Here is a 25,619-nt window from a genome sequence, read left to right as displayed (position 1 = left end):
GTATTAAGCATTTTCTGAAAAGTACTTTGTTGCTGATAGTAATACCAGAACTAATTCCCAGTATGACAGTGGAGACAGATTGGTGGGATAGACGAGAAAAGGAAGCAGATTTATTGTGTGCTAAGAAATTGTCTCTCATCTCAAAATGCTTGCAAATTTATATCAAACTCTCAGTCAAAGGGAGAAACTGCCTAGTTACTGACAGATCTTGTGTAGCTTTTTGTTACTGATGGAGCAATTTGCAACATTTGCCATTTAGATTGACAGCCCTTTTTCATAGCACCTTATATTGGAAGACCCACGTTTGCCAAAAAGTGTAAGTGCATATAATTCTGTCCCCAGTATACATAAATACTTCACTTTTAAGTCAGTGATGTGTTAAAAGTGTCTTGTAAAATAATCCACAAAGCTCAATCCATCTACAGTCCTGCCATATTCTTTGTAAACATGGTAGAGTTTCTATTAAGAAGTCCTGCAGTGTTTTGTTCTTTAACAATGATTTCATTATTTCACTCTCTGTCCCATGATTTAGGACTTTGCAAACAGTGGGACCTTCTCATGCCAGGACATATACTGTTGCTGTGTATTTCAAGGGCGAAAGGATAGGATGTGGTAAAGGACCAAGGTATGGCAAATTTATGACATATTTTCATTAGTTGATGTAGCTTTATGTCTACATGTCTTTTTCTGTGTGTGTGTGTGTGTGTGTGCGCGCGCGCGTGCGCATATCTTCAATTCACTTCCAGTTTATGGTGACCGATAGGCAATCCTACAGAGGAAGTTTGCCATTACCTTCCTCTGAATCTGAGAGAGCATAACTGGCCTAAGGTCATCCGGTGGGTTTTCATGTTTGAGCCAAGATTTGACATCTGGTTCCCTGGAGTTATAATACATGATGGCAAACAGTATTCCTCACTGGCTCTTGCATTTCTATATATATAAAAGGGTAATGAAATTTCGGCCTAGGACAAAACAACAAAACTACACATCCCACACTAAACTTGGCAGCACAACTCGTCATCCATGCCTCTACGTTCATACAACAAAAAGAAAACAAAAATAAAGTCCTAATTAGAGGGAGAGAAAGAATTGTTTTTATCCAATAGCTGCCAGTTAGAAGGGGGCCGGGCTGTGGCGCAGCTGTTGTGCAGCTGCCTTAAATCACTCTGACCATGAGGTCATGAGTTCGAGGCCAGCCCGTGGCGGGGTGAGCACCCGTCAATTAAAAATAAAAAATAGCCCCTGCTCGTTGCTGACCTAGCAACCCGAAAGATAGTTGCATCTATCAAGTAGGAGATAAGGTACCACTTATAAAAAGTGGGGAGGCAAGATTAACTAATTTACGACCTGGAATGAGGAAGTGCCGTCAGTGTGGATGATGAAGCAGCTGCTCCCCCCTGTGGCCAGAATCGAACATCCCCTCAGAAGAAGGTTAACTTGCCTCTGCGTGTCTCTCTCTGTCTCTGTTTGATGTGTTTATGGGCATTGAATGTTTGCCTTATGTGTGTTATAATGTGATCCGCCCTGAGTCCCCTTCGGGGTGAGAAGGGCGGAATATAAATACTGTAAATAAATAAAATAAATAAATAAATAAATAAGCTCCCCCTTGGTCTCCTAGCAACCCACTCAGCCCAGGGGACAGGCAGAGTTAGGCCTCACTTAGGCCTCTTCCACACTGCCTAAAAAATACATATTATCTGATTTGAACTGAATTATATGGCAGTGTAGACTCAAGGCCCTTCCACACAGCTATATAGCCCATTTATAATGGACTTAATGTAAGGTAAAACCTTTACCCTTTACCTTAACTACCACCAATTCCTCAATACTTTTATTTCCCATACCACCGTACTTCGCCACAGCAACGCGTGGCCGGGCACAGCTAGTTACATATATATTTGTTGATTAACCAGGATAGTCAGACAATATGCTTAGAAACTAAAGAACTTCAGCATTTGTAGATGGGACTGTTGAAGGAAGTAAACAATGCTACTATTCATTCTCCTCTTCCTTGAGAAACTGGGAAGGGTACACACACACGCATGATCATGCACAAGCATAACAATGCATGTATCATACAAACGTCACCAGGGGAATTAATGTGCCTTGCATACAGAGATTTCAGAAGATGACTGCTCTTAGAATCAAAGAGTTGGAAGAGACCGCATGGGCCATCCAGTCCAACCCCCTGCCAAGAAGCAGGAAAGCACATTCAAAGCACCCCCGACAGATGGCCACCTAGCCTCTGCTTAACAGCCTCTAAAAATGGAGCCTCCACCACACTCCAGGGCAGAGAGTTCCACTGCTGAACAGCTCTCACAGTGAGGAAGTTCTTCCTAATGTTCAGGCGGAATCTCTTTTCCTGTAGTTTGAAGCCACTGTTCCATGTCCTAGTCTCCAGGGCAGCAGCAAACAAGCTTGCTCCCTCCTCCCTATGACTTCCCCTCATATCATGTCTCCTGTCAGTCTTCCCTTCTGCAGGCTAAACATGCCCAGTTCTTTAAGCCACTCCTCATAGGGTTTGTTTTCCAGACCCTTGATCATTTTAGTTGCCCTCCTCTGGACACATTCCAGCTTGTCAACATCTCCCTTAAAGTGCGGTGCCCAGAATTGGGTACTGCAATTAAATGCGCCTTTTCAGTGGCAGCCCTGAAATTGCGGAATCTTATCCCTGGAGAGGTTTGCAGAGAGCTATCTGACCCTACAGCTGCTATTCTGAATTACTGAAAGTGATGCCATGTCACTCTTGTGTCACTTTTTGAAATCTTGCTTTTTGGTGGTGTTCTTGGTTTGGGAAAAAATTCCCCCAAAGCAGCAAGAAATCTACTTTGTAGACATTTTCATTGCTCTTTAGTCTTTTTTAATTGAAAAAAATGCCTTTTAAACCCAGAAATTCATGAGTTTAAAAGGGATTAGTAGGAATTGAGATAGCTTCACTGGACTTTCCCTAAAGATAGTATACTGTAATTTCTTCATTGTTTCTTTGCACTGTGTTTTCATAGTTGTGGATAGTACTCAGTCTCTACATTTAGTGTGCTATGACGGTATCATCTCTGTCCTTTTATTGCTATTCCAGTGAAAATAGCTGGGAACCTTACCAACTTAAAATCTGTTCACGATTTGTCAAATTTGCCAAGGTTTCTGTTCACAGTGATGTATACAGGATGAATCCCTAGACATTTTCCAGCTTATATTCTGGAATCAGATACAACAACACATATAGGACACTTCAAGACTGAGAATCATTTGTTTTACCTTTCTTTGGCAGATGCTTTCTTTGGAAGGTTTTTATTCTGAGGAAGTCTATACACTGAAAGTGTCAAGTGTCCAATAAATAATGTTTAAAGTTTCTCATCCATCATTGATCACTTCTATTCACTGCCCTTATTGACTTTTTTTTTTAAAAAAAGGATTTGAAATAAATCCTTAATAAAAAAATTATGGAAGACAAGTTTATAATATTACTATTCCTAGTACTATAGGTTTTGCTTGATTTTAAAAATCTGTTCATTAAAATAATTCACTGAAAAGGAAATATCTTAGCAGTATTGATCTAATGGTTAAAACAGCTCTGTGGAAGAAAGAAGACAGCTGTGTGAGTGAGGGATTTTTCTGGGAACGACTGCCCAATGATTATTTGAAGGATTAGTCTCTACAGAACAGAGTGGTTACTTCTGGGAAACTGTAGCTTATGCCATTAATACATATAAAATGATTTCTTTCCCCCTTTTTTTCTACAGCATTCAGCAAGCAGAGATGTGTGCAGCAATGGATGCCCTGGAAAAATGTAAGAGGATTTCTTGGAAACTATTGCAGATTTATTTATTTTTTTTGGCCATTTGTGTGCCGAAGGAGGGAGAGGAGAAGAGAGGGGAGTATGGATCATGCTGAACAAGGCGTTGGAAGGCTTTCATGGCCAGAATCACTGGAGTGTTGTATGGTTTCCGGGATGTATGGCCGTGTTCTAGCAGCATTTTCTCCTGACGTTTCGCCTGCATTCGTGGTTAGCATCTTCAGAGGATTTGATGGTGGTAAAGCAAGTGAAGTATATATATATACTTGTGGAGTGACCAAGGTGGAACACTCCACAAGTATGTGTGTGTGTGTATACACACACATACATACATACACACACATACACACACACTGTTAACCAAGTGTGGAGAGTGCAATTAGCAAGCTTGATTTTGAGTGGATTCCTCCATTAGCATGTGAATAACTAAGAAGATTACATAGTTTATGGTGAGGGCTGGGTTGCTGTTCCAGAAGCATTATCTCCTGATGTTTCACCCACATCTATGGCAGGCATCCTCAGAGGTAGGGTTTCCAACAGACCTCAAAACCTCTGAAGATGCCTGCCATAAATGTTCGAGAAATGTCAGGAGAGAATGCTTCTGGAACATGGGCATATAGCCCAGAAAACTCACAACAACCCATTGGTTCCGGCCATGAAAGCCTTCGACAACACATAGTGAAGGCATCTGCTTAGAAGTAGCCTGGCCTTTGTTCCCTTTGAATTGTTTATTGCGTAGAGCAGTGGTTCTCAACCTTCCTAATGTTGCAACCCCTTAGTACAGTTCCTCACGTTGTGGTGACCCCCAACCATAAAATTATTTTCATTGCTACTTCATAATTGTAATTTTGCTACTGTTAATTGTAATGTAAATATCTGATATGCAGGATGTATTTTCATTCACTGGACCAAATTAGGCACAAATACCCAATACACCCACATTTGAATACTGGTGGGGTTGTGGGGGTTGATTTTGTCATTTGGGAGTTGTAGTTGCTGGGATTTATAATTTACTTACAATGAAAGAGTGTTCTGAACTCCATCAATGATGGAATTGAACCATACTAGAGATCTAGTAGATCAGGCATGGGCAAACTTCGGCCTTCCAGGTGTTTTGGACTTAATCTACTGGTTGTTAGGAATTGTGGGAGTTGAAGTCCAAAACACCTGAAGGGCCAAAGTTTGCCCATGCCTGATCTAGATGTTTGAATAGTAAGAACAGCATTTTAGAGTGCACGCACGCGCACGCGCGCACACACACACTGTCTACATCAGTGGTTCTCAACCTGTAGGTCCCCAGATGTTTTGGCTTTCAACTCCTAGAAATCCTAACAGTTGGTAAACTGGCTAGGATTTCTAAGAGTTGTAGGCCAAAACACCTGGAGACCCACAGGTTAAGAACCACTGGTCTACATGATGGATGCCATCTCATACTGCTGTTGTTATGTGCCTTCAAGTCTACTCCTGCTTATGATGACCCTCAGCTAGGGTTTTCTTTGCAAGGTTGTTTGGAGGCAAGGGAGTGAGCCATTGCTCTTCTCTAAGACCGAGTATTACTTGCCCAAGGACATTTAGTGGTCTTCCATGACTGTGTGGGGATTCAAATCCTAGTTTCCAGAACTACTCAGACTATTACCCCACACTGGCTCTCTCACATTTGCAATTGTAGAGCCCATAAATGTAGGTCAGAGCAGCAGAGTATGGACACCAAAGAACTATGAGTAAAAATCCACTACTGCTTTATACCTCTAGTCCCCAAATGTAAGTTGGATAGATCCAGGGCAAGTAATTTTGCAGTGGATGTTTGTTTTGGGGGGGGGGGGATCATAGGGAGACAGTAGCGATGAACACATCTTTGATCCCATCATTCTGTATATATCCTTTGAACATCTGTATAAGGCCAAGGTTGAAAAAATTATATGCCGTTCAGCTTAAAAGGTTACCTAAAATTTGACAAGTTTTCATTCTTCGCTACTTTTGTGACATGCATTCTCCCTTTAGAAGAGTAATCCCTTGAAAACATTCACAGTATATCAGGCCCAGTTGTCAGGGAGTCGGTCAAGCAAAGTGCTGAGCTTTCTGGCCTTGGTCCAGCAAAGCACTTAAGCCTGTGCTTAAATTCAGGCACACGAGTCATTCCACTGACATTCATGATCTAGGCATGGTGATTAAAGTAAAGTCAGTTCTTTGCTCGATGGGGGCCAGAGTGCTCACCTTGCGAGATTGACTGCAAAATCCACAGGCTGCTGTCAAAACAGGGATTTAAATCGTTGGTGTGACAACCCCAGATAACTCTCCATCTCATTGAAATCTCTGGCATGAGAACTGAGCTCATCTGCTTAACTTAGCCAAATAGCCAGTAATCTTCAGACCTTGTTTTCTCTCATTTGTGTGGTCCTTTTTAATATATGTGTAAAGTGCATGCACTTAAGAGTTGCTCCTTTTTAGACTTTTTTCCAAGTTGTTTTCTTTCTTGTATGAAGATGAAGCATAAATATAGGGAATGGAGTCCTGGAACTGAATTGCACTACTATTATCCATATATTAGTTTTCTTCTTCTGTCTACTCTTAGAGCCAAGTCTCAGATGTTTCATTGATTTCTTCAAGATGTATGGAAACGTCGAATAAAACCGCCAAAGGAGCATATTTTTGTGATATTTTAATAGCTTAATGCTTAAGTTAGTTGCAGATGACAGAAATGTTGTTTTTATGTGCCTTCAAGTTGTTTCTGACTCAAAGGGTTTCCTTAGAATAATTTGTTCAAAGGGGATTTGCTTCTTCATCTGAGACTGAGAGAGTATAACTTTCCTAAGGTCACCCAGTGGGTTTCCATGGCCAGGCAGTGATTTAAACCCTAGTCTTCTGAGACATAGTCCTGTATTCAAACTACTACACCACACTGGTGTCAGAATAGTATTAGGCAATGCACTCCAGGGACTTGCAAGTGATCCTCAGGAAAATGACAAAGGATAGGACTTCTATAAACTTTCTTAATCATAAGATGAACTTAATGCTTTTACACAGACAGTTTGGAAAGGTTAGTTGCTTCCTAAAGCCATCTTGAGTTAAAAAGGAACTGAGCCCTTCTGCTGAGCTTCCTCCTTTGCCTCTTTTTTCAGCTGTGTTTCCTGTGCGGTAACCACAAAGCCTCATTTTCCCAAGGACACCAGCTGTTTCAGCGTCAGCACTAGCTAGTCAATCAAAAATAGCAATTTGTCTCCTGGCACCAAATCCAATGCAGGCAACGCTTTTCATCGGTGACCTTCCACCTGGCATCACCACTGTTGATGATGCGTTTGTCTACCTTCTATTGCGCTGCTTTTGCTGAGCATATATTAATTGTCTTTGGCTTCTAGATTGTGTAAGTCAATTTTTTCAGAGCCTAGCAGCTTTCCCGCTCCCACTCCCTCCCTCTGATGCCCATTATGGTGGTAATGGGGGAGATTATCTTGATTAGCTCCAGATGGAGCCCTTCTTGTCCTTGATGAAAAATGATAGCTTCTCAAACTACGGAGACCTTCCCGGCATAGCTCACTGATATGTGATACCATTAGAATTTTTCCATAGTAAAGATTTCCATCCCACTGAAATGTTTCATGGTAGGGGGTTGCAAATTGCTGAACAAGTACTTCATATAGCATATTTGAATGGAGACATAAATGGCCCGATCCCAAATTACTATAGCTTTGGAAGTGAAATGACAGTCTTTGCTATGTTAATCAGTACACTTTCTGTCCCACCTTTCAAACCAGAAGAATCCACCAGGTTGTTGTAATTTGCTGTCAAGTCACTCTCAACTTTATAAATGAGAGACCTTCAACCTCATTACGCAAGGTCTGGGCTCCATCATAGGACATTTTCAACATGGAGTTAGACAAAGACCATCACATGAAGTAAGGCTACTTCCAGTGGGACTTCGTCCTGGCTCAATTTTGAAAGCGTCCTATGACAGAACCCTAAAAACACAGAAGGCTTTCCATGTTCTCACAAGGTAGAATGGGGAAAGCTCAGAGGGATGGGAAAGGAGCAATGTGGGCAATGCAGGACGTGGGACAATGGGTTCCTTCTCTGCCCATCAGATTTGTTCAGATGTCCAGTGAATGTCTCCACTGTTCCTGGGCTTCAGGACCTCAATGTGATAAGGCCCCTTAAAGAATCCCAATTATCTACTGTCATGCTCGGGTCTTGCAGACCCAATGCTGTGACTTTTTTGATGAATCTATCTATATATATAAAAGGGTAATGAAATTTCGGCCTAGGACAAAACAACAAAACTACACATCCCAGAAACACTAAACTTGGCAGCACAACCCCTCATCCATGCCTCTACATTCATACAACAAAAAGAAAAGAAAAATAAAGTCCTAATTAGAGGGAGAGGAATAATTGTTTTTATCCAATTGCTGCCAGTTAGAAGGCTAAGCTCTGCCCACTTGGTCTCCTAGCAACCTACTCAACCCACCCAGCCTCTCAATAATAATAATAATAATAATAATAATAATAATAATAATAATAATAATAATAATAATACAATCTTAAGGTTAGCAGATACCCCTAAGGGTCATCTAGTTCAACTTCCTTCTACCATGCAGGAGGACACAATCCAACGACTCCTGACAGATGCCCATTCAATATCTGCACAATAATAATACACATCAAATCATAGCATCAGACAGTTAGGAGACACCCCTAAAGGCCATACAGTCCAACCCAATTCTGCCATGCAGGACACAATCCAAGCACTCCCAACAGATGGCCACCCAGTCTCTCAATACTAATACTAATAATAATAACAACAACAACAACATCATACAATCCTAAGGTTTGGAGTGACCCCTAAGGATCATCCAGATCAACTTCCTTCTACCATGCAGGACGACGCATTCCAAGCACTCCTGACAGATGGCCATCCAGCCTCAACAAGTTCTCACCAACACCACCATACGACGCCACAGCAACGCATGGCTGGGCACAGCTAGTTCACCTATAAAGGAGCCTTCCACTATCTGCCACTTCACCAAGTTCTGTCTTTTCCAAGTCATCTCATGATATGTCCAAAGTACAACAGCCTCCGTTTAGTTATCCTGCTTTTAGTGAGAGTTCTTGTCTAATTTGCTATGACCCATTAGTTGGTCTCCTTTAGTTTCCCGTGTTATTCTCCTTGAGATTGCCTCTTAGGGAAGAGACAATTACCAAAGTAGCTTACATAAGATAACAAAATGCAAGTAATCTCAGTCTGTTTCCTATCTCTTACTACATATGACATTGCTCCGAGAGGGCATTTCTATTGCAATAAGAAAAAAAGTTTCATCTAGGTATTAATCAATATCCTTTCATCTAGGTATCAATCAATCAGTAACTTCTGACAGCTAGTAACTGAGGGGCCACTTGTTTGGTTCATAGGACTTGCTCCTTTGGTTTGAAAAAAACAGTGCCTCATTTTAGTGTTTGAAGGCAGAGTGAGAGGAAAATGAAGAGATGCTTGACCAATCTCCAGTTATTGATACAACTTCAAAGCCACTTTTTACCCCTGTAAAAACTTGAACATGCTATGAAAGTAGTTTAATGAGACTAAGAAGTACAATTTCCCCATTCTTATTTAAGTTTATCTTCCAACAATGCTTCAAAATAGTTAAAGTACTAGAGATGCCAGTACATCTGTTGCTACAATCAGATTTGTCCCATTTGAAATAAAATAGAACAGACAATGCTATTGATCCACTTTATAGATTGCATAATGGATACTGAGCAAATTATGCACATTTTCCGAAGGGTGTCATAGTCATAACAATGGAAGTATGCCTTCAGAGAAGGATACAAAATACATGTACGAGACACTGACACCAGTCTAGCTAACTTTATTCAGAGTTAAATTCTGTTGATATCACTGGGACAATTTAGACACAAGTACAACTAGATTAAGCTGAATTGGTTTCAATGATACTTCATGACAACTAAGTTGGATTCTCCCAGCACTGGATCTGTTTATTGAGTAGTAATTTGTTCTTGTACCTCTCAGGACTCCTTTTGTTTTTTGCCTTCCAATCATATGCTCTGGTTTGCCCTTTCGTTGTTCATGAATAGCCATATGTACATTATAAGCATTTCATGATACCCTCAGAACAAGCAAAGTGTGGTGGTTTGAGTGTTGCACTATGATTTTCTAAACAAGGGTTCAAATCCCCACTCAGCTATGGAAATCCACTGGGTGACCTTGAGCAAGTAATATTCTTAGACTCGGAGGAGGGTAAAGGGAAATCCTTGATGAACAAATCTTGCCAAGAAAACACTACAGTAGGTTTGCCTTAGGGTCGCCATGAATTGAAACAACTTGAAGATACACCACAACAAAATCAAATTGAAACATTTGTGCCCAATACATTCGTCTGCAGTGCTGGTATAATGCCACCACAACATCACCATAATAAACAAATTTTAAAATGCTCTGTATACCTACTGAGAGTCTCTAAAGCAGTGGATCTCAACCTGTGGGTCCCCAGGTGTTTTGACCTACAACTCCCAGAAATCCCAGCCAGTTTACCAGCTGTTAGGATTTCTGGGAGTTGACGGCCAAAACATCTAGGGACCCATAGGTTGAGAACCAGCTCTCTAAAGTTAGTTCTCTGCCTTAGAAGGGAAATTAGGTAGGTATTGGCTTTCTGCTGGACTCCCATATTACTGATCTCTGTACAGGTCTGTAATGCGTGTAGCTGCTCCAGGCATCAGTTCATCTAAGTCTAACTTTGGTTTCCATAGATCCTTGCCTTACAGTCGCATGTGACCCAGGGTGTTGTCTTCTGTAATAAAATAATAACCCTTGAAATGTTTTTTTCGTATCACTGGCTAGCCTTTATTTAACATATAAAACATTTCTCCTCGTCTCAGATAACTTTCCTCAGATGGCCCATCAGAAGCGGTTCATTGAACGGAAGTACAGACAAGAGCTTAAAGAAATGAGGTGGGAAAGAGAGCATCAGGAAAGGGAGCTGGAGGAGCCAGAAGACATACGGAAATGAAAGGAAGCAGTGGAAGCAATAGCATATTTGCTTACCTAATAACTTCGGTGGTGGCCTATGGAGACCTAACCTAGTTTCATGTACATGAATGAATGGAGTGTCATCATTGAATCATGTTTCATTTTGATTGGCATTTTTCCCCACAGAATGGATTTTGTTTCATTTTAATTATGCATTTTTATTCATAGTGTTTGAAAAGAAATAATTTCTTTTAATATTCCTGGCAAGGAGTTAATGGCTTTTGTTTTTTTCTAACATGTGGTTGTTAAAGAATAAAGGGTTCTATTTAAGAAATTGTAACATTTTAAAAAGAAGAAAGCAGTGTCTTAACTATTTTGTTTTATCATATGAAATAAGAAGACATAAATTGCATTCTGTCTAGTTTCTTTTGTGGTTGTGGTATACTGCAACCAGAAAGAGGCAGGGTAATCTACAAAAAAGGGAAACAAACTTAAGGTTATGGAAATAAAATCTGAGAAACAAGAGGTTTTCATATACATTGTACACATTTTGTATACTTGATATGCACTTGAATCCCTTTACACCACTGGTTCTCAACCTTATTGTTTTGGCCTACAATCCCAGCCAGTTTACCAGCTGTTAGGATTTCTGGGAGCTGAAGGCCAAAACATCTGGGGACCCACAGGTTGAGAACCACTTCTTTACACGCTAACAATATTGTAATCTTGTAATGGTGTAGTATTCACATTTATCATCATGGCAATATTATAATGACTACAATCCCCCCCCCCCCCCCAAAACAAACCCACCTTACAGTCTGGGGAGCCATATCAAGAGATGGAGTTCCATGATGTTCATGAGTGGGATATTGAAAGATGATGTGTCCATTCCCCTCCAGCCAGCTTTGGTTGTGATCTGTCTTTCGCTGTTGTTCTCACATGTCCAATAAGGAGTTCTGGATGCAGCTGCTGCGTAACTTGCCTGTTATAACTACAGTAGGACCAGCTATAGTAGAATTCCACTTCTCCCAGAATAATTTTTATTGCACTGTAGATGCTGCAATTTAATAACAAACGTTTGTGCATGCCCAGTTCTTACCTCACCATCTTCCCAATGCCGATGTTAGTAAAACAACATTCAGAAAAACAGAGAACAAGAAAGAAAAAAGCTGGTATAAAAAGGACCTTCTCTGTCGAAGGCTTGGTTAACTGAAGTATGCCTGTATACAATTATAATGATTCCACATTAACTGACATGAACATCTCCTATGGCATCCTTGGGTTTGTACATTAGTGAGGCACTAAAGCATGTGCGTTAAACACATGACTCATAGGCTGATGTAAATTTATGTGGCCTGTTAGGTTGGAGCTTCCCACTCCCCTCAGTCAATAGTTTTGCCAAAGTAGAGGCAAAGAAAGAGAAAAAAGCCAGGTTGAATGGACAGGTGCTTTCCCACCCTCCTCCACTATTTTAAGTCTTTATCAACCAATCGTGTGTTGATAAATCGCCTCCTTCTCCTCCTGTTGCTGCTTGGGCTCCTTTTCTCTCCCTTAGGTTTCTCCTTCCTCCCTTCCTTAGGCTGTAAATTGTAATTTTTCATGATTTATAATAATTTTTTAGATTTTATTGAAAAACCACAAAACAGCGAATCCGCGAAAAGTGAACCACCAAGTAGTGAGGGGACACTGTATATGTATATATGGAGTATGAAGCCACCTTGGTAACCTTTCACCGACACACTGTGACCCAGATTTCCTCTTGTGTCCTCTGGGCCATCACTTCAACAACGGAAACAAACAACCAGCATCTCCAGGATCAATAGAACCTGGACTGAACAAGGGATTATCAGACCCTGAATTGGGCCAATATTATTTTGTGCCAGCCACATGGATAAAGAGCTCACAATCACCCAGGCATCTTCCCTGGAATTTGGGGAAGCTCTGCTACTATTCTTCCTGATTGACATGCCCCTTGCCCAAGGATGGATCATCTAATCGCATCACTCTGGACAATATAATGAGCTGGAACACAGTGGACATTAGCACCATGGGCATAGACTCAGTGAGGACTCACACGACCATTATACAGACAATAAAACCCATGGGACCCGAGGGCCCCTCTTTCTTTGTCTCAAGGTGGAGACATGGTAATCCATTCATAAAACTATGTCTCCTTTTGTTTCACTGGTCATCCAGCCCCCCTGTCAGCTATTGGAGAGCAGGAATCTGCATTGGAAGTGGAGAACGCTCTCTAATTGGCTGCCGGAAGCCACTGCCTCTCTATGTGGAGGGAATTCTCTCAGCCGTATGTGAGGTCAAAGCTGGCTCTGCCAATCAGTGCGAAGCTGAGCCTGTGTGCAAAAAACAAAATACTACTATATAAAAATGTATGTTTTTTGCTTGCAAAACATGTCAGCTTCTTTGAGCAGCTTCTGGTTGTCATCCTTTCTAGCCAGACCAGTTGGCTTCTAAGAGGAGCCTTCGGTGGCCTAGGGGATAAAAGCCTCGTGACTTGAAGGTTGAGTTACTGACCTGAAAGCTGCCAGGTTCAAATCCCACCCGGGGAGAGCGCGGATGAGCTCCCTCTATCAGCTCCAGCTCCATGTGGGGACATGAGAGAAGCCTCCCACAAGGATGGTAAAAACATCAAAACATCCAGGCGTCCCCTGGGCAACACCAAAACATCCGGGTGTCCCTGGGCAACATCCTTGCAGACGGCCAATTCTCTCCAGAAGCAACTCCGGTTGCTCCTGACATGGAAAAAAAAAGTTGGCTTCTGCTTCAACTGGTGAGACTTCTTTGATTGGGAACTTTGGGTTTTAGCTTTAAGTCTCGCTAGGCACGGACTCAGTTTCCGCGTTCCAGATCTCATTATCTGCGAACTGCCTTAAATTGCTCGATAACATGTTGACCTCAGACTGCTCCTGGACTACATTTGTGTTCTCGACTGCTTTACAGACATGAGCTGGGCCGTAATGGAGCTTGGCACCTTATTTATTTTATTTCCAATATTTATATCCTGCCCTTCTCACCCAAAGGGACTCAGGGCGGCTTACAGCACTGGCACAATTAGGTGCCTATACAAAATCAATCAACAATACATAAAATCAGTAAAAAAATATTAAATACAATATAAAATTACGGTATATAAATTTTAAAAATACGTATGCTCAGATCCATTCATCCGAAAACCTCATGCTTTATCCATAAGTGAGTCCGTATCACCTAGCCAAGGCATGCACACATAGAGACTCTGTGTATATCTCATACACACACATTGAGGTAACACAAACCGCCACCCCGTCCCCAACAAATGAATCTCCCAAACCCAGGAATTAAACTGCTCAAGGGTCAATCTGCTCAGGAGAGAGAAAGAGCCCCTGATCCCCCAGCTTCCACTTAATCTCCCCACTTGGAACTGAACCTGATCTGCGGAGAAACCAGCTTCCAAGTAAAAGTGTGTACGAGCTCACCCTCAGGCCAACAACTTGACTCTCTAAAAAAAAAAACTTCTCCCTTGGTGCATTCAAGGCTCTGAATCCATTATTCCAACTCTTTCCTGGCTTTGAAAAAAGGAAAATGGGGGAGGAAAGAGAAAAGAAGTCATTGAAACATTCCTGCCTTTCCCCTGTTGTGTATATGCACTTTTATTCTTCTCTTTCCTTGTATTGGCGGGGAGAGAGAATGAGACAGAGAGGAAGGAAGAAGTCAGAGACATGCAAATAAGCAAATCAAATGAGACAAAAAAAAGAGCAAGGCAGAGGTTAATGAACAAGACAAAGAAGACAGTCCAATCCAAGACTAAAAGGAAAAGAGAGAGACGGGCGGAGACGGGAGACGCTGGAAAAAAGGGAATAACGCCTCCTGACTCTGTTCAAACAAACCTAAACATACTTCAGTTAAGATTAAAAAAAAAGATTGGCAAAGAAGAGATTACAAAGAGAGAAGGAGGGAAAAGAAGGGAAGGAAGAGAAACCCACCAGATATTCCCATCATCAAACTTGTCCTATCTAAGTGGACAAACAATAGTGATGGCTCCCCCCCCCTCTTTTTTTCTGTATCAGGAGTAACTTGAGAAACTGCAAGTTGCTTCCGGTGTGAAAGAATAGGCCATCTGCAAGGATGTTGCCCAGGGGACACCCAGATGTTTTGATGTTTTTACCATCCTTGTGGGAGGCTTCCTTCATGTCCCCGCATGGAGCTGGAGCTGATAGATATCCGTGCTCTACCCAGGTTGGATTCGAACCGGCAAACTGCAGGTCAGCAACCCAACCTTCACGTCATCAGTCCTGTCGGCACAAGGTTTTAATCCACTGCACCACCAGGGGCTCCCCTGAAGCCAAAGAATCTTAAAATCAGTAAGGTCATTATGGTACCACCCCACCTTTTAAAAATACTCTTAACAATGCCATTTCTGCCCGAATCTAATAGGGACACACCAACCAGAATGCAATTAAAAACAGCCCTTTGAAGGCAAAAATAAGATTGATGTGGTACTTGATGAAAATGAGTTTGACACCCCTGCAGCAGAGTTTTATTGCCTGCATATTTTAAACCAGTGATGGCCAACCTATGACTGACACACCTAGCCATTTTTGCTGACACACTGCCGCATGCAGACTGATTGGATGACTATGTCTTTTGTGGCCAAATTTGGTGTGATTTGGTCCAGTGGTTTCGTTGTTTACTCCATGGGAATTATGCACTATATATATATATAATTCTATTATTATTCTATTATTGTAGTATATTATCATATTATTACTATTATATTATTATTATATTATTCATTATTCATGACTACATTGAAATTAGAATAGAGAGAAATCAGCGTGGAAACTGCAAGAGGTAGCATAGATTGTTGTACATGGAAATAGTGGTAAGAAATAGTTTTTGATTTATTAAATAGTTATATATTACTATTATACATTTTCGTTATTTAAACTATACATATTGGGAAATTATGTTTTTTTTTCTTGAAGTGACACACCACCCAAGTCATGCAAGGTTTTTTGGTGAATTTTGACACACCAAGCACAAAAGGTTGCCCATCATTGTTTTAAACGCTGCAAACCCCAGGATTCCATGGAACAATGCTAATTGTGATCAAATTGGAAGTATAACTTGCTACTGTTTTTGTACTGTTGTAATTTGTTCAAAATCTACTAATACATTTATTTCAAGGCCTTTTGAAGATACTGGAACACAACTGAGTTGGCTTCTTCTGATAGAAGAAGGTAGGGCTAATTTGTGTACCAATTTGTGTACAAGATTGAGGTCATGCCACTGCCATCATACCTGTTAGCAATGCCATTCAGTCCCTGCCTTTTCACCATCAGCAGTTCAAAGAGCCATAGCCTTCAGGGAATCAGATCCATTTCTCACCCCCTTGGAATTAGGTTACATTTTTTCTTGAGCCCCAGTGTTCTCTCTTTGGAAACGTCTTTGAGAAGGCGTTGACCCGATCTGAAAGACTGTTTCTTTTTATCATTCATCACACCTCCTCAGAAAGATCTTTTCTTACAGGATGTGCACAGTGGTTAACTGCAAGGTAAGGCTGCGCCTTTTGTCATCATTAAAAAGACTGAGATTACCATAACAATATGGTAGATGGCACCGGGAATGAGATCTCTCTCATCTTGACACAGATTCATCCCAATATCCTTTATCCTTCAGTTGAACTGCTAATTAAACCATCTCTCACAGATATCTAACGGTTTTCATATGCATGGTAAAATAGGTTCCTATATTTGGAGGGTGTCAGCTCCTTTTGATTGTTGATTTGCTCATCAAAATTGCCATCCATTGTTGGCTTGTTATTTGCTGGAATGAAGACACCTAAGAATTGTACTTTGAAATCTACGGCACACAGAGAGAGAATAAAATGAGTGGGGGAACTTTTACAATTAGTATTGCAACTTCTCACTTCCCGTCTGAGGCCTTGGCTCCAGAAAATAAATTGTCCGAGGCAGTTTCCATTGATTGTGTCAGCCTCAACTATAAGTCAGCTTGTCATAACAAAGTTTGTATAGGAATATAACCCAGCAAAAAAGCCATTTTGAATTCATGGTTATTAAAAATGCTAATGTTATTCAATAACCAGTTTTACAAGTTCCGGGAAAGCCAATTAAAATTCTAGAAGATAAGATGTCTTGGTGACTTCATTGGACAGGTCAGCCAAAACTGCTTTATCAGCCATCTGTTCTTAGGGTGATAAAGATTTTCAATTGCTGTCCTGAACCTTAAGACTTTGTTATAATTATGAGAGGAAATATGATTTTGATCCTATTAGTGTAAGATAGAGTGACTTCTATTTTATTCTGAGTGGAGCTAAGACATATTCATTGCAGGTTCCTTCAGCTGCTGTTGTGTCAGCATGTTGGATGGGAATTTTGGAATTTTTTAGTCTTCCTATGTCCTATTTTATTCAATATTCACTTTCTCTTCATCCCGCTGAATTGGAAGGAAAGGCTTTTCAAGGTGGTGTTCAGGTGAAAGAATAATGATGCATTGAGTTCGTCTATAGCTGCACCAATTTTAACTCACTTCTTTCCAAGGATAAAACACCCATTTTACTCACTTCTTTCTAGGGATAGAACACCCGCATGGAAGACCTTTGTGGGTAGCATTCGACTCATGTTGCACATGTTGTGCAACTCTAGGCTAGAGTAAAAGATGGAAAGACTTCAGTAATGCAATGCACTTCCCAAGGAGTCCTTTGCCCCCCATGTATGATAATAGTGGGCATTTAACTAGCTGTTAAAAATATACACTATAACAAGCATGGGCAAACTGAGGCCCAGGGGCCAGATGCGGCCCCCTGGGTGCTTACCTTAGGTCCTCCTCATTTTCCCTGTCCTCAGCATAAGGACACGGTGGCCTGCAGCATCCTTATGCAGAAAGGACAGGGGACGAAGGCATGCAGCAGCTGAGAGCACTCTGGAGCTCTCTCAGCCACCACATGTCTCACCTTCCTCCTGGCATAAGGACGGTGTGAGCAGTAGGCATATGCGATCCATGAAAAAAATGGTTCAATACTCGCTTTGAAAATAGGGGGCACTGATGCTTCGTCATTTCCGAATTTTGAAGCAAAAAAATTCAAAACTTTCCAAAACTTCCGATTCTTCGTATGTACCTCGTTAATGGCGGATGCGCATGCGCATGAAGGAAAACATTATCGTCAATGGGGAAAATTGAGGGGCTTCTCTCTCCCTCATTTTTTGAGCTATCCTAATGAAATTTAGAACACATTTACCACTGTTAGCTCACCAAATCTAAGAACATTTGGCTTATCCTCAGATTTTTGACGAATTTTGAAAGTTTTTATAAAAAACATTTTTTAATAATAACAACAATCTGTTCCTGGTTTGAAGGTGTTATTTCCTGTTTCATTAGGTTGCCTTTATTTTGGAAGTCATTGTTCTACTTCAGTAACTTTGTTTTTGTGGCTGAAACTTTGTTAAATTGGTGGAGAGAGACTCAACAAACCATAATGTTTGTGGCCAGGCTGTGGCGCAGGCTTTGAGCAGCTGCAATAAATCACTCTGACCATGAGGTCATGAGTTTGAGGCCAGCCCGTGGTGGGATGAGCACCCGTCAATTAAAAAAAAAACAGCCCCTGCTCGTTCCTGACCTAGCCACCTGAAAGATAGTTGCATCTATCACGTAGGAAATAAGGTACCACTTATAAAGTGGGGAGGCAAATTTAACTAATTTACGACCTGGAATGAGGAAGTGCCTTCAGAGTGGATGATGAAGCAGCTGCTCCCCCCTGTGGCCAGAATTGAACATCCCCTCAGGAGAAGGTTAAATTGCCTCTGCGTCTGTCTGTCTCTGTCTCTGTTTGATGTGTTTATGGGCATTGAATGTTTGCCCTATGTGTGTATAATGTGATCTGCCCTGAGTCCCCTTCGAGGTGAGAAGGGCAGAATATAAATACTGTAAATAAATAAATAAAATCATAATGTGTTATTTTTTATAGGACAATGTCTCTTGTGCAAAGACAAAGTTTTGGCAGTGTAATCAAGTTTTGCCATGTTTTTATGACATATCCAATTAAGAAATGACATGTATCAACCAGGAACAGAAATCATAACGCACCATCAAATCACTCCTGACAGATGGCCATCCGCCTCTGAATAAGGAAATCTGTTCCTGGTTTGAAAGTGTTATTTCCTATTTCATTGGGTTTTCTGGGACTGAGAGTGTGTGACTTGCCCAAGATCACCCAGTGGGTTTCCATGGCTTGGTTTCTACTGTGTTTTCCCGAAAATAGGACATCCCCTGAAAATAAGACCTAGGAGGGAGCAACTTGATTCCTCTCCCTTTCCCTTTACAAAGCCCCCAATTGGGGGCACAAAAAGGGCAAAGGAAACAGGGAAAGCCTTGCAACAAGGGAGGAGGAAGAGAAGGGGCGCGTTTTGCAAGAGTGTGCCTCCCTGTGTGCACAACGTGGAGTGAGGAATGGGTGGAAGGAGAAGAGGGAGGAAAGGGTGCCCTGCTTGCTGCTACTCCAACCAACCCGGGGCCGACTACCTACTCTCAGAGGGCCCTCTTCTTGTCCAGCTCTCTTTGCAGCCTCTCTGCCCTGGCTTCAGCAGCATCGGCTTGCTCCTGAAGGCTCTAGATCTTGCAGCACATTGCCTCCAAAGATCTCAGCCCCACCACCATTGAGAAGGCAAGGAAGGAAGGAAGGAAGGAGGAGGAGAAAAAGGAGATGAATGAAGCCACAGAAGTTTCCCTTGGCTTCTCTTTCTCTCTCCCTCTTTTGCACAAAGTTCTCGAAAGCTTTGCAAAAAAACGCAAGTCCCAATCCGGATTCTCCTCCTCCTCCGGAAGCAACTCGATCAGAATCAAGCGCCTTTCTTCAGCGGAGGAGCCAAGGAAGGTGAAGGAGAAAGAGGGAAAGATGGTGCTTGATTCGGATCGAGTCCAAGGTTTTCTTCATTGGGGAAGTGGAATGCTTACAGCATGAAGAGTATCCAGATCTGAAGAACTACAGCAGAGTAACAGCTTGGAAAACTGATCTTGTGGATGACACTTCCAAGAAACCATAATTGAAATTCCTAAAATCACCTCCAAACTATGGCAGAGGCCATCTGGAAAAAATCACCCCACTCTATCTAGAATATAGCACCATTCTGTAATATGGGCTTCTTTACCTGCTGTTCACTTTTAAAAACTAATCTACAATTACTAATTGCATCAATGACTTCTTGTCTAGTTGGGCTTCCAGACATGTTGATTGATGGGTAAAATGTAGGTGCCATCCCCAAAAGCTATGTTCCCATTAGCAATAAAATGAAAATAAATGTTTTTGTCTGCCATAAGGGCTGTTATTATAACCCATTTGCTTCAGTTAATAATGGCTTATTTGAAAATACTTAACAATAGGATTGAATATTAGGTAAAACTGGAACATAATTTTAAACAAAGAGCTAACAAAATTCCTCTTTTTGTACCCATTGATTATAAGTTAAAAGATGATAAAATATAACGTTGTATTGAGAGAAAATGTATAAAGCTAGTGGCCATCTAAAGTTCAATTATTTAGAACTTGGTTTCGGATTTTCCAAAGACAAAGAAACAAAATACCTGCCACATATCCAAAATTTATACTAATTACAGTTTGACATGTTTTTCAAGATATATGCCTGATTTAAAAGTTTGTTGGGGAAAACACCAATATTATTAATATCAATTCAGAAAAATGGCTGAATAAAATATGGAGGCTCTAAACATATTTTAAAATGAGATTTGGACTAAATATTCTAAAGGCTCCTGATCCCATCTGATCTTGGAAGTTAAAAAGAGTTGGTCCTGGTTAGTCTTTGAATGGCAGACTGCCTACAAATACCAAATAAAAATGATGAAGACTATATTTCAGAGAAAGGAACTGGCAAAAAAAACACACACACACCCCTTTATCTCTGAATATTCCTTGCCTAAGAAACCCTGTGAAATGAATAGGTTTGCCATAGAACAACTAGTGACTGAAAGCAAGGACACATCCACAATTAGGGCAACAAATGAGTAATCTTGCCATCTTGCCACCATTTTCCCTTTTCCTTATAGTCTTTCCTCATACCTCTAGCATGGCTCCTTTCTTCTATTTTGCATGCTGATACTGCATCTCTCATTCCCTTCTCTCACCTTGTTTCTTGCACTGCACTGCTCACTCTTTCCTTGTCTCATCTCACATCCTCTCCTTTGAAGTTTTCATCCTTCTGCTCACAGTAAGAACAGCTCATGGAACAACAGACTGGTTCAAGATTGGGAAAGGAGTGTGGCAGGGCTGCATACTTTCACCCTCCCTATTCAACTTGTATGCAGAACACATCATGCGACGTGCGGGGCTTGAGGAATCCAAGGCCGGAGTTAAAATTGCTGGAAGAAACATTGACAACCTTAGGTATGCAGATGATACCACTCTGATAGCCAAAAGTGAGGAAGAGCTGAGGAGCCTTATCACCAAGGTGAAAGAAGAAAGTGCAAATGCTGGGTTGCAGTTAATCGTCAAAAAAAAAACCAAGATCATGGCAACTACACCTATTGATAACTGGCAAATAGAAGGAGAAAAGGTGGAGGCAGTGACAGACTTTATATTTCTAGGCGCGAAGATCACTGCAGATGCAGACTGCAGCCAGGAAATCAGAAGATGTTTACTTCTTGGGAGGAGAGCAATGGCCAACCTTGACAAAATAGTGAAGAGCAGAGACATCACACTGGCAACGAAGGTCCGCATAGTCAAAGCAATGGTATTCCCCATGGATGCGGATATTCACCTATGGATGCGGGAGCTGGACCATAAGGAAGGCTGAGCTAAGGAAGATAGATGCTTTTGAACTCTGGTGCTGGAGGAAAATCCTGAGAGTGCCTTGGACCGCAAGAAGGTCCAACCAGTCCATCCTCCAGGAAATAATGCCTGGCTGCTCACTGGAGGGAAAGATACTAGAGGCAAAGCTGAAGTATTTTGGCCACATCATGAGAAGACAGGAAAGCTTGGAAAAGATCACGATGCTGGGGAAAATGGAAGGAAAAAGGAAGAGAGGCCGACCAAGGGCAAGATGGACGGACGGTATCCTTGAAGTGACTGGCTTGACCTTGAAGGAACTGGGGGAGGTGACAGCCAACAGGGAGCTCTGGCGTGGACTGGTCCCATGATGTCACAAAGAGTCGGAGATGACTAAACGACTGGGCAGCAGCAGCTCACAATGCTCACTCACTCACCCTGCTCTGTTCCCTAAAAATCCCATGTAGACTTAAGTGCAAACTTCAGAGTGTCTCCACATCTTGCCCCATAATTTAGCTTCTCAAAGACCTAGAGAATTACTTTTTAAAATACAAGCTTAGAATTCGGGCCTAATTATGGTGCAAATGGCAAACAGGAGGTATGCTTTGAATATGATTAAAATACATCTTTCTGAATTGTAATATGTAATACAGAAAATTTCTAAGGATTTTTTAATCAAAAAAATTGACTCCCTTCCCAAAAGATGGAAGTCTCCCAGAATGATGGTACAAACATCAAAAACATACAGGCATCCCCTGGAAAACATTTTCACAGACAGCCAATTATCTCACACCAGAAGCGACTTGTAGATTCCCAAATTGCTCTTGACACACAAAAAAATTCTGAAGTGAAATACGAATTTCATTTTATTTTTACATTTTATAAGGTTTTGCAATCTCGAAAGAGTAATATTCTCACTTCCCTCATCTGGCCGCATTTCCAGTAATCCTACTGGAAATTTGCACATTCCAAAAAGGGATTAACTCACCTTTCACAAGCAAATCCCCTCAGGGAGATTAAAAATCTAACTGTAATTCCTTCAACAAAAAGTGTTTCACTCACTGTCTCAGAACTATACATTTCTCCTTCTTTAGAAATTATAGAACTCACATGGTCTACTTCATAACTCTTTGTGATCCCCACTTACATGTTTAATAATAAAAGTAGCTAGATGTGTTGGGGTGGATAACCATATTTTCGCTCATACAGACCAACATTTTGTTTTGTCGAAGGCTTTCATGGCCAGGATCACAGGATTGTTGTATGTCTTTCGGGCTGTGTGGCCATGTTCCAGAAGTATTCTCTCCTGACGTTTCGCCCACATCTATGGCAGACATCCTCAGAGGTTGTGAGGCATGGAGAAACTAGGCAAGGAAGGTAAATATATATCTGTGGAGAGTCCAAGGTGTGACAAGAGTCCTTTGTCAGTTGGAAGCCAGTGTTAATGTTGCAGTTAATCACCCTAATTAGCATTGGAAAGGTTTGTCTCTTGCCTGGAGGGCATCCTTTGTTCAGAGTCATTAGCCGTCTCTGGGGCTCCTCTGTCCTCAGAGTGTTGCTTCCCATCTACTGTTCTGATTTTTGAGTTTTTTAATACTGGTAGCCAGATTTTGTTCATTTTCATGGTTTCCTCCTTTCTGTTGAAGTTGTCCACATGCTTGTGGATTTCAATGGATTTCCAACATTTATTTCTTGGAAAAACAGAAAACATATGCCTATGTATATCCCCAGGGAGCTTTCCAACTCCTCACCTACAATGAAGTGGGGCCATCAGGAGGAGACAATGGTAGCATGAGAAGTTGTTGCCATCATGTAAAATTTTCCAACGTCCGGAGATAAGTCACTGCTAGCACATAGATTAACTCTGTATACTTTTCATTGCTGTTTCCTTTATGTCGATCTTTTTGAGCACAGACTCTGTATCTGACATCCTTTCAGGCGTAAAAGTAATAAACATCGGTTCCCTTCAAACCCAGTTCATGTGTTAATCCGCTGGGAGAGATCATCCGGAGTTTCGGGGTAAGGTGTCTTCTGTACGAGATGATGTCCAGCTCTGTCACTCCTTCCCATCTGTCACTAAGGAGGCTGTTCAGGTCCTGAACCGGTGTCTGGCCGCTGTGTCGGACTGGATGAGGGCGAACAAATTGAAACTGAATCCAGACAAGACAGAGGTCCTCCTGGTCAGTCGTAGGCTGAACAGGGAATAGGGTTACAGCCTGTGTTGGACGGGGTCGCACTCCCCCTGAAGACACATGTTCGCAGTCTCATCACTGAGCCTGGAGCCCCAGGTCTCGGCGGTGGCCAGGGGAGCATTCGCACAACTCAGACTTGTGTGCCAGCTGCGCCCATTCCTTGGGAGGTCTGACTTGGCCATGGTGGTCCACGCTCTGGTTACATCCCGTTTGGACTACTGCAACACGCTCTACTTGGGGTTGCCTTTGAAGACGGCCCGGAAGCTCCAATTAGTACCACGGGCGGCAGCCAGATTAATAACTGGGGCAGCTTATAGGGAACACCCCCCCCCCTGCTAAGCCAGCTCCACTGGCTGCCAATATGCTACCGAGCCCAATTCAAAGTGCTGGTTTTGACCTATAAAGCCCTAAATGGTTTTGGCCCAATCTACTTGTCCGAACGTATCTCCTCCTACGAACCAGTAAGATCACTAAGATCATCTGGAGAGGCCCTGCTCTTGGTCCCACCTGCCTCACAGGCGCAGCTGGTGGGAACGAGGGACAGGGCCTTCTCGGTGGTGGCTCCCTGGCTGTGGAATGCCCTCCTTGGAGATATCCGACAGGCTCCTACCCAGCTGGGATTCAGAAGGGCCGTGAAAACATGGTTATGTGCCCAAGCTTTTGATGAGTAAATGACAAAGTTGACATGGCCTGATTTAAGGATGAAGCATGAGGATCTAGGATGAATGGAATTAATTATATATACGTTTTTAAGGTTTTTATAATGTGTTTTAACAATGTTATTAATGGATCTGTTTATATTGTTTTGTTTTTATGATTGCATTTTGGGCATTAATTTTTGCCAATTTTTGTAAGCCACCCTGAGTCCCCTCAGGTGAGAAGGGCGGGGTATAAATGTTGTAAATAAATAAATAAATAAATTAAAGTCGTGGGATGCACCAGGCATCAGACCTCTGCCTGCTCCTTCCACAGGTAGTTGAATCCCGACCTCACTTTCATTTGAGTTTTGAGAATGGGGCTCATGGTTCATGATTCATGCAAGGTTATCAGTGAATGACTCAGGGCCCTTCTATACAGGCCTCAATCTCAGGATAATTTCTCCCAGTTCCTTCTGGAATCGAGGCCCTACACCCACCCTAAAACCCAGGCTTTCCCAGGAGGGTGGCCCCAGGCCCCCATTTATTCTCCCAAACTTATATGTGGGGCCTGTTTGCATGCTCATATGAGGGGCCTGCACCCGGGCTTGGCAGGGTGTGTAGGCCCAAAGCCTGCACCTGTAGAACCGGGTGCCCTGGCCTATGGTGGCAGGCTTTGGGCCTATGCGCAAGGCCTGGTGGAGCTGGGTCATCCTGCACCCTCCCCCTCTCTTTGCCTGCCTCCTTACCCGGCATTTGAGTGGCACTGACTGGTGCTGTGGCTTTGACTGGCGCCTCCCCCTCCCCCCCGAAAAACAAAAAAACAAAACAAAAACAAAACATAACAAATGGCTGAGTCCCAATTTCAGGAGGTCAGACGAAAATGGATCAGGGCCTTGCCGAAAGCCGGGACAGGAAACCGAACAAGGTAAGTCCTGGATGTACATGAAGAGAGTTCCATCTTGTCTCTTTGCATCAGCTGAGGCCCCTCCCCGCAATAACATGCTATGCTAGTTTTATATATATGTATATATATGTATGTATATATACACACACACATATATGTGTGTTTATATACATATATATATACTAGCTGTGCCCGGCCACGCGTTGCTGTGGCGAAGTCTGGTGGTCTGGGAAATAAAGTATTGAGGAATTGGTGGTAGTTAAGGTCAAGGGTAAAGGTTTTCCCCAGACATTAAGTCCAGTCGTGTCTTACTCTGGAGGTTGG

The 25,619-nt window shown here is 42.0% G+C and overlaps 1 protein-coding gene across 4 annotated transcripts in view; it reads left to right on the top strand.

The window, feature by feature from the left end:
• drosha (drosha ribonuclease III) overlaps window positions 1-11,294 on the top strand; it is a 146,339-nt gene extending 135,045 nt beyond the window's left edge. For 3 of the 4 annotated variants that reach the window (XM_062977626.1, XM_062977625.1, XM_062977624.1), the window contains 3 exons: window positions 533-625; window positions 3,741-3,787; window positions 10,679-11,294. In XM_062977626.1, the coding sequence (XP_062833696.1) occupies window positions 533-625; window positions 3,741-3,787; window positions 10,679-10,809 (271 nt within the window). In that variant the 3' untranslated portion in view covers window positions 10,810-11,294. The other variant, XM_062977627.1, reaches the window with a different exon arrangement.
• The last annotated feature ends 14,325 nt before the right edge of the window (window positions 11,295-25,619 follow it).

This window comes from Anolis carolinensis, chromosome 4 (genome assembly GCF_035594765.1).
Source record: "Anolis carolinensis isolate JA03-04 chromosome 4, rAnoCar3.1.pri, whole genome shotgun sequence".
NCBI lineage: Eukaryota > Metazoa > Chordata > Lepidosauria > Squamata > Dactyloidae > Anolis > Anolis carolinensis.
The sequence above is the reverse complement of the archived record's forward strand: the minus strand, read 5'-3'. Positions and strand labels throughout refer to the sequence as shown.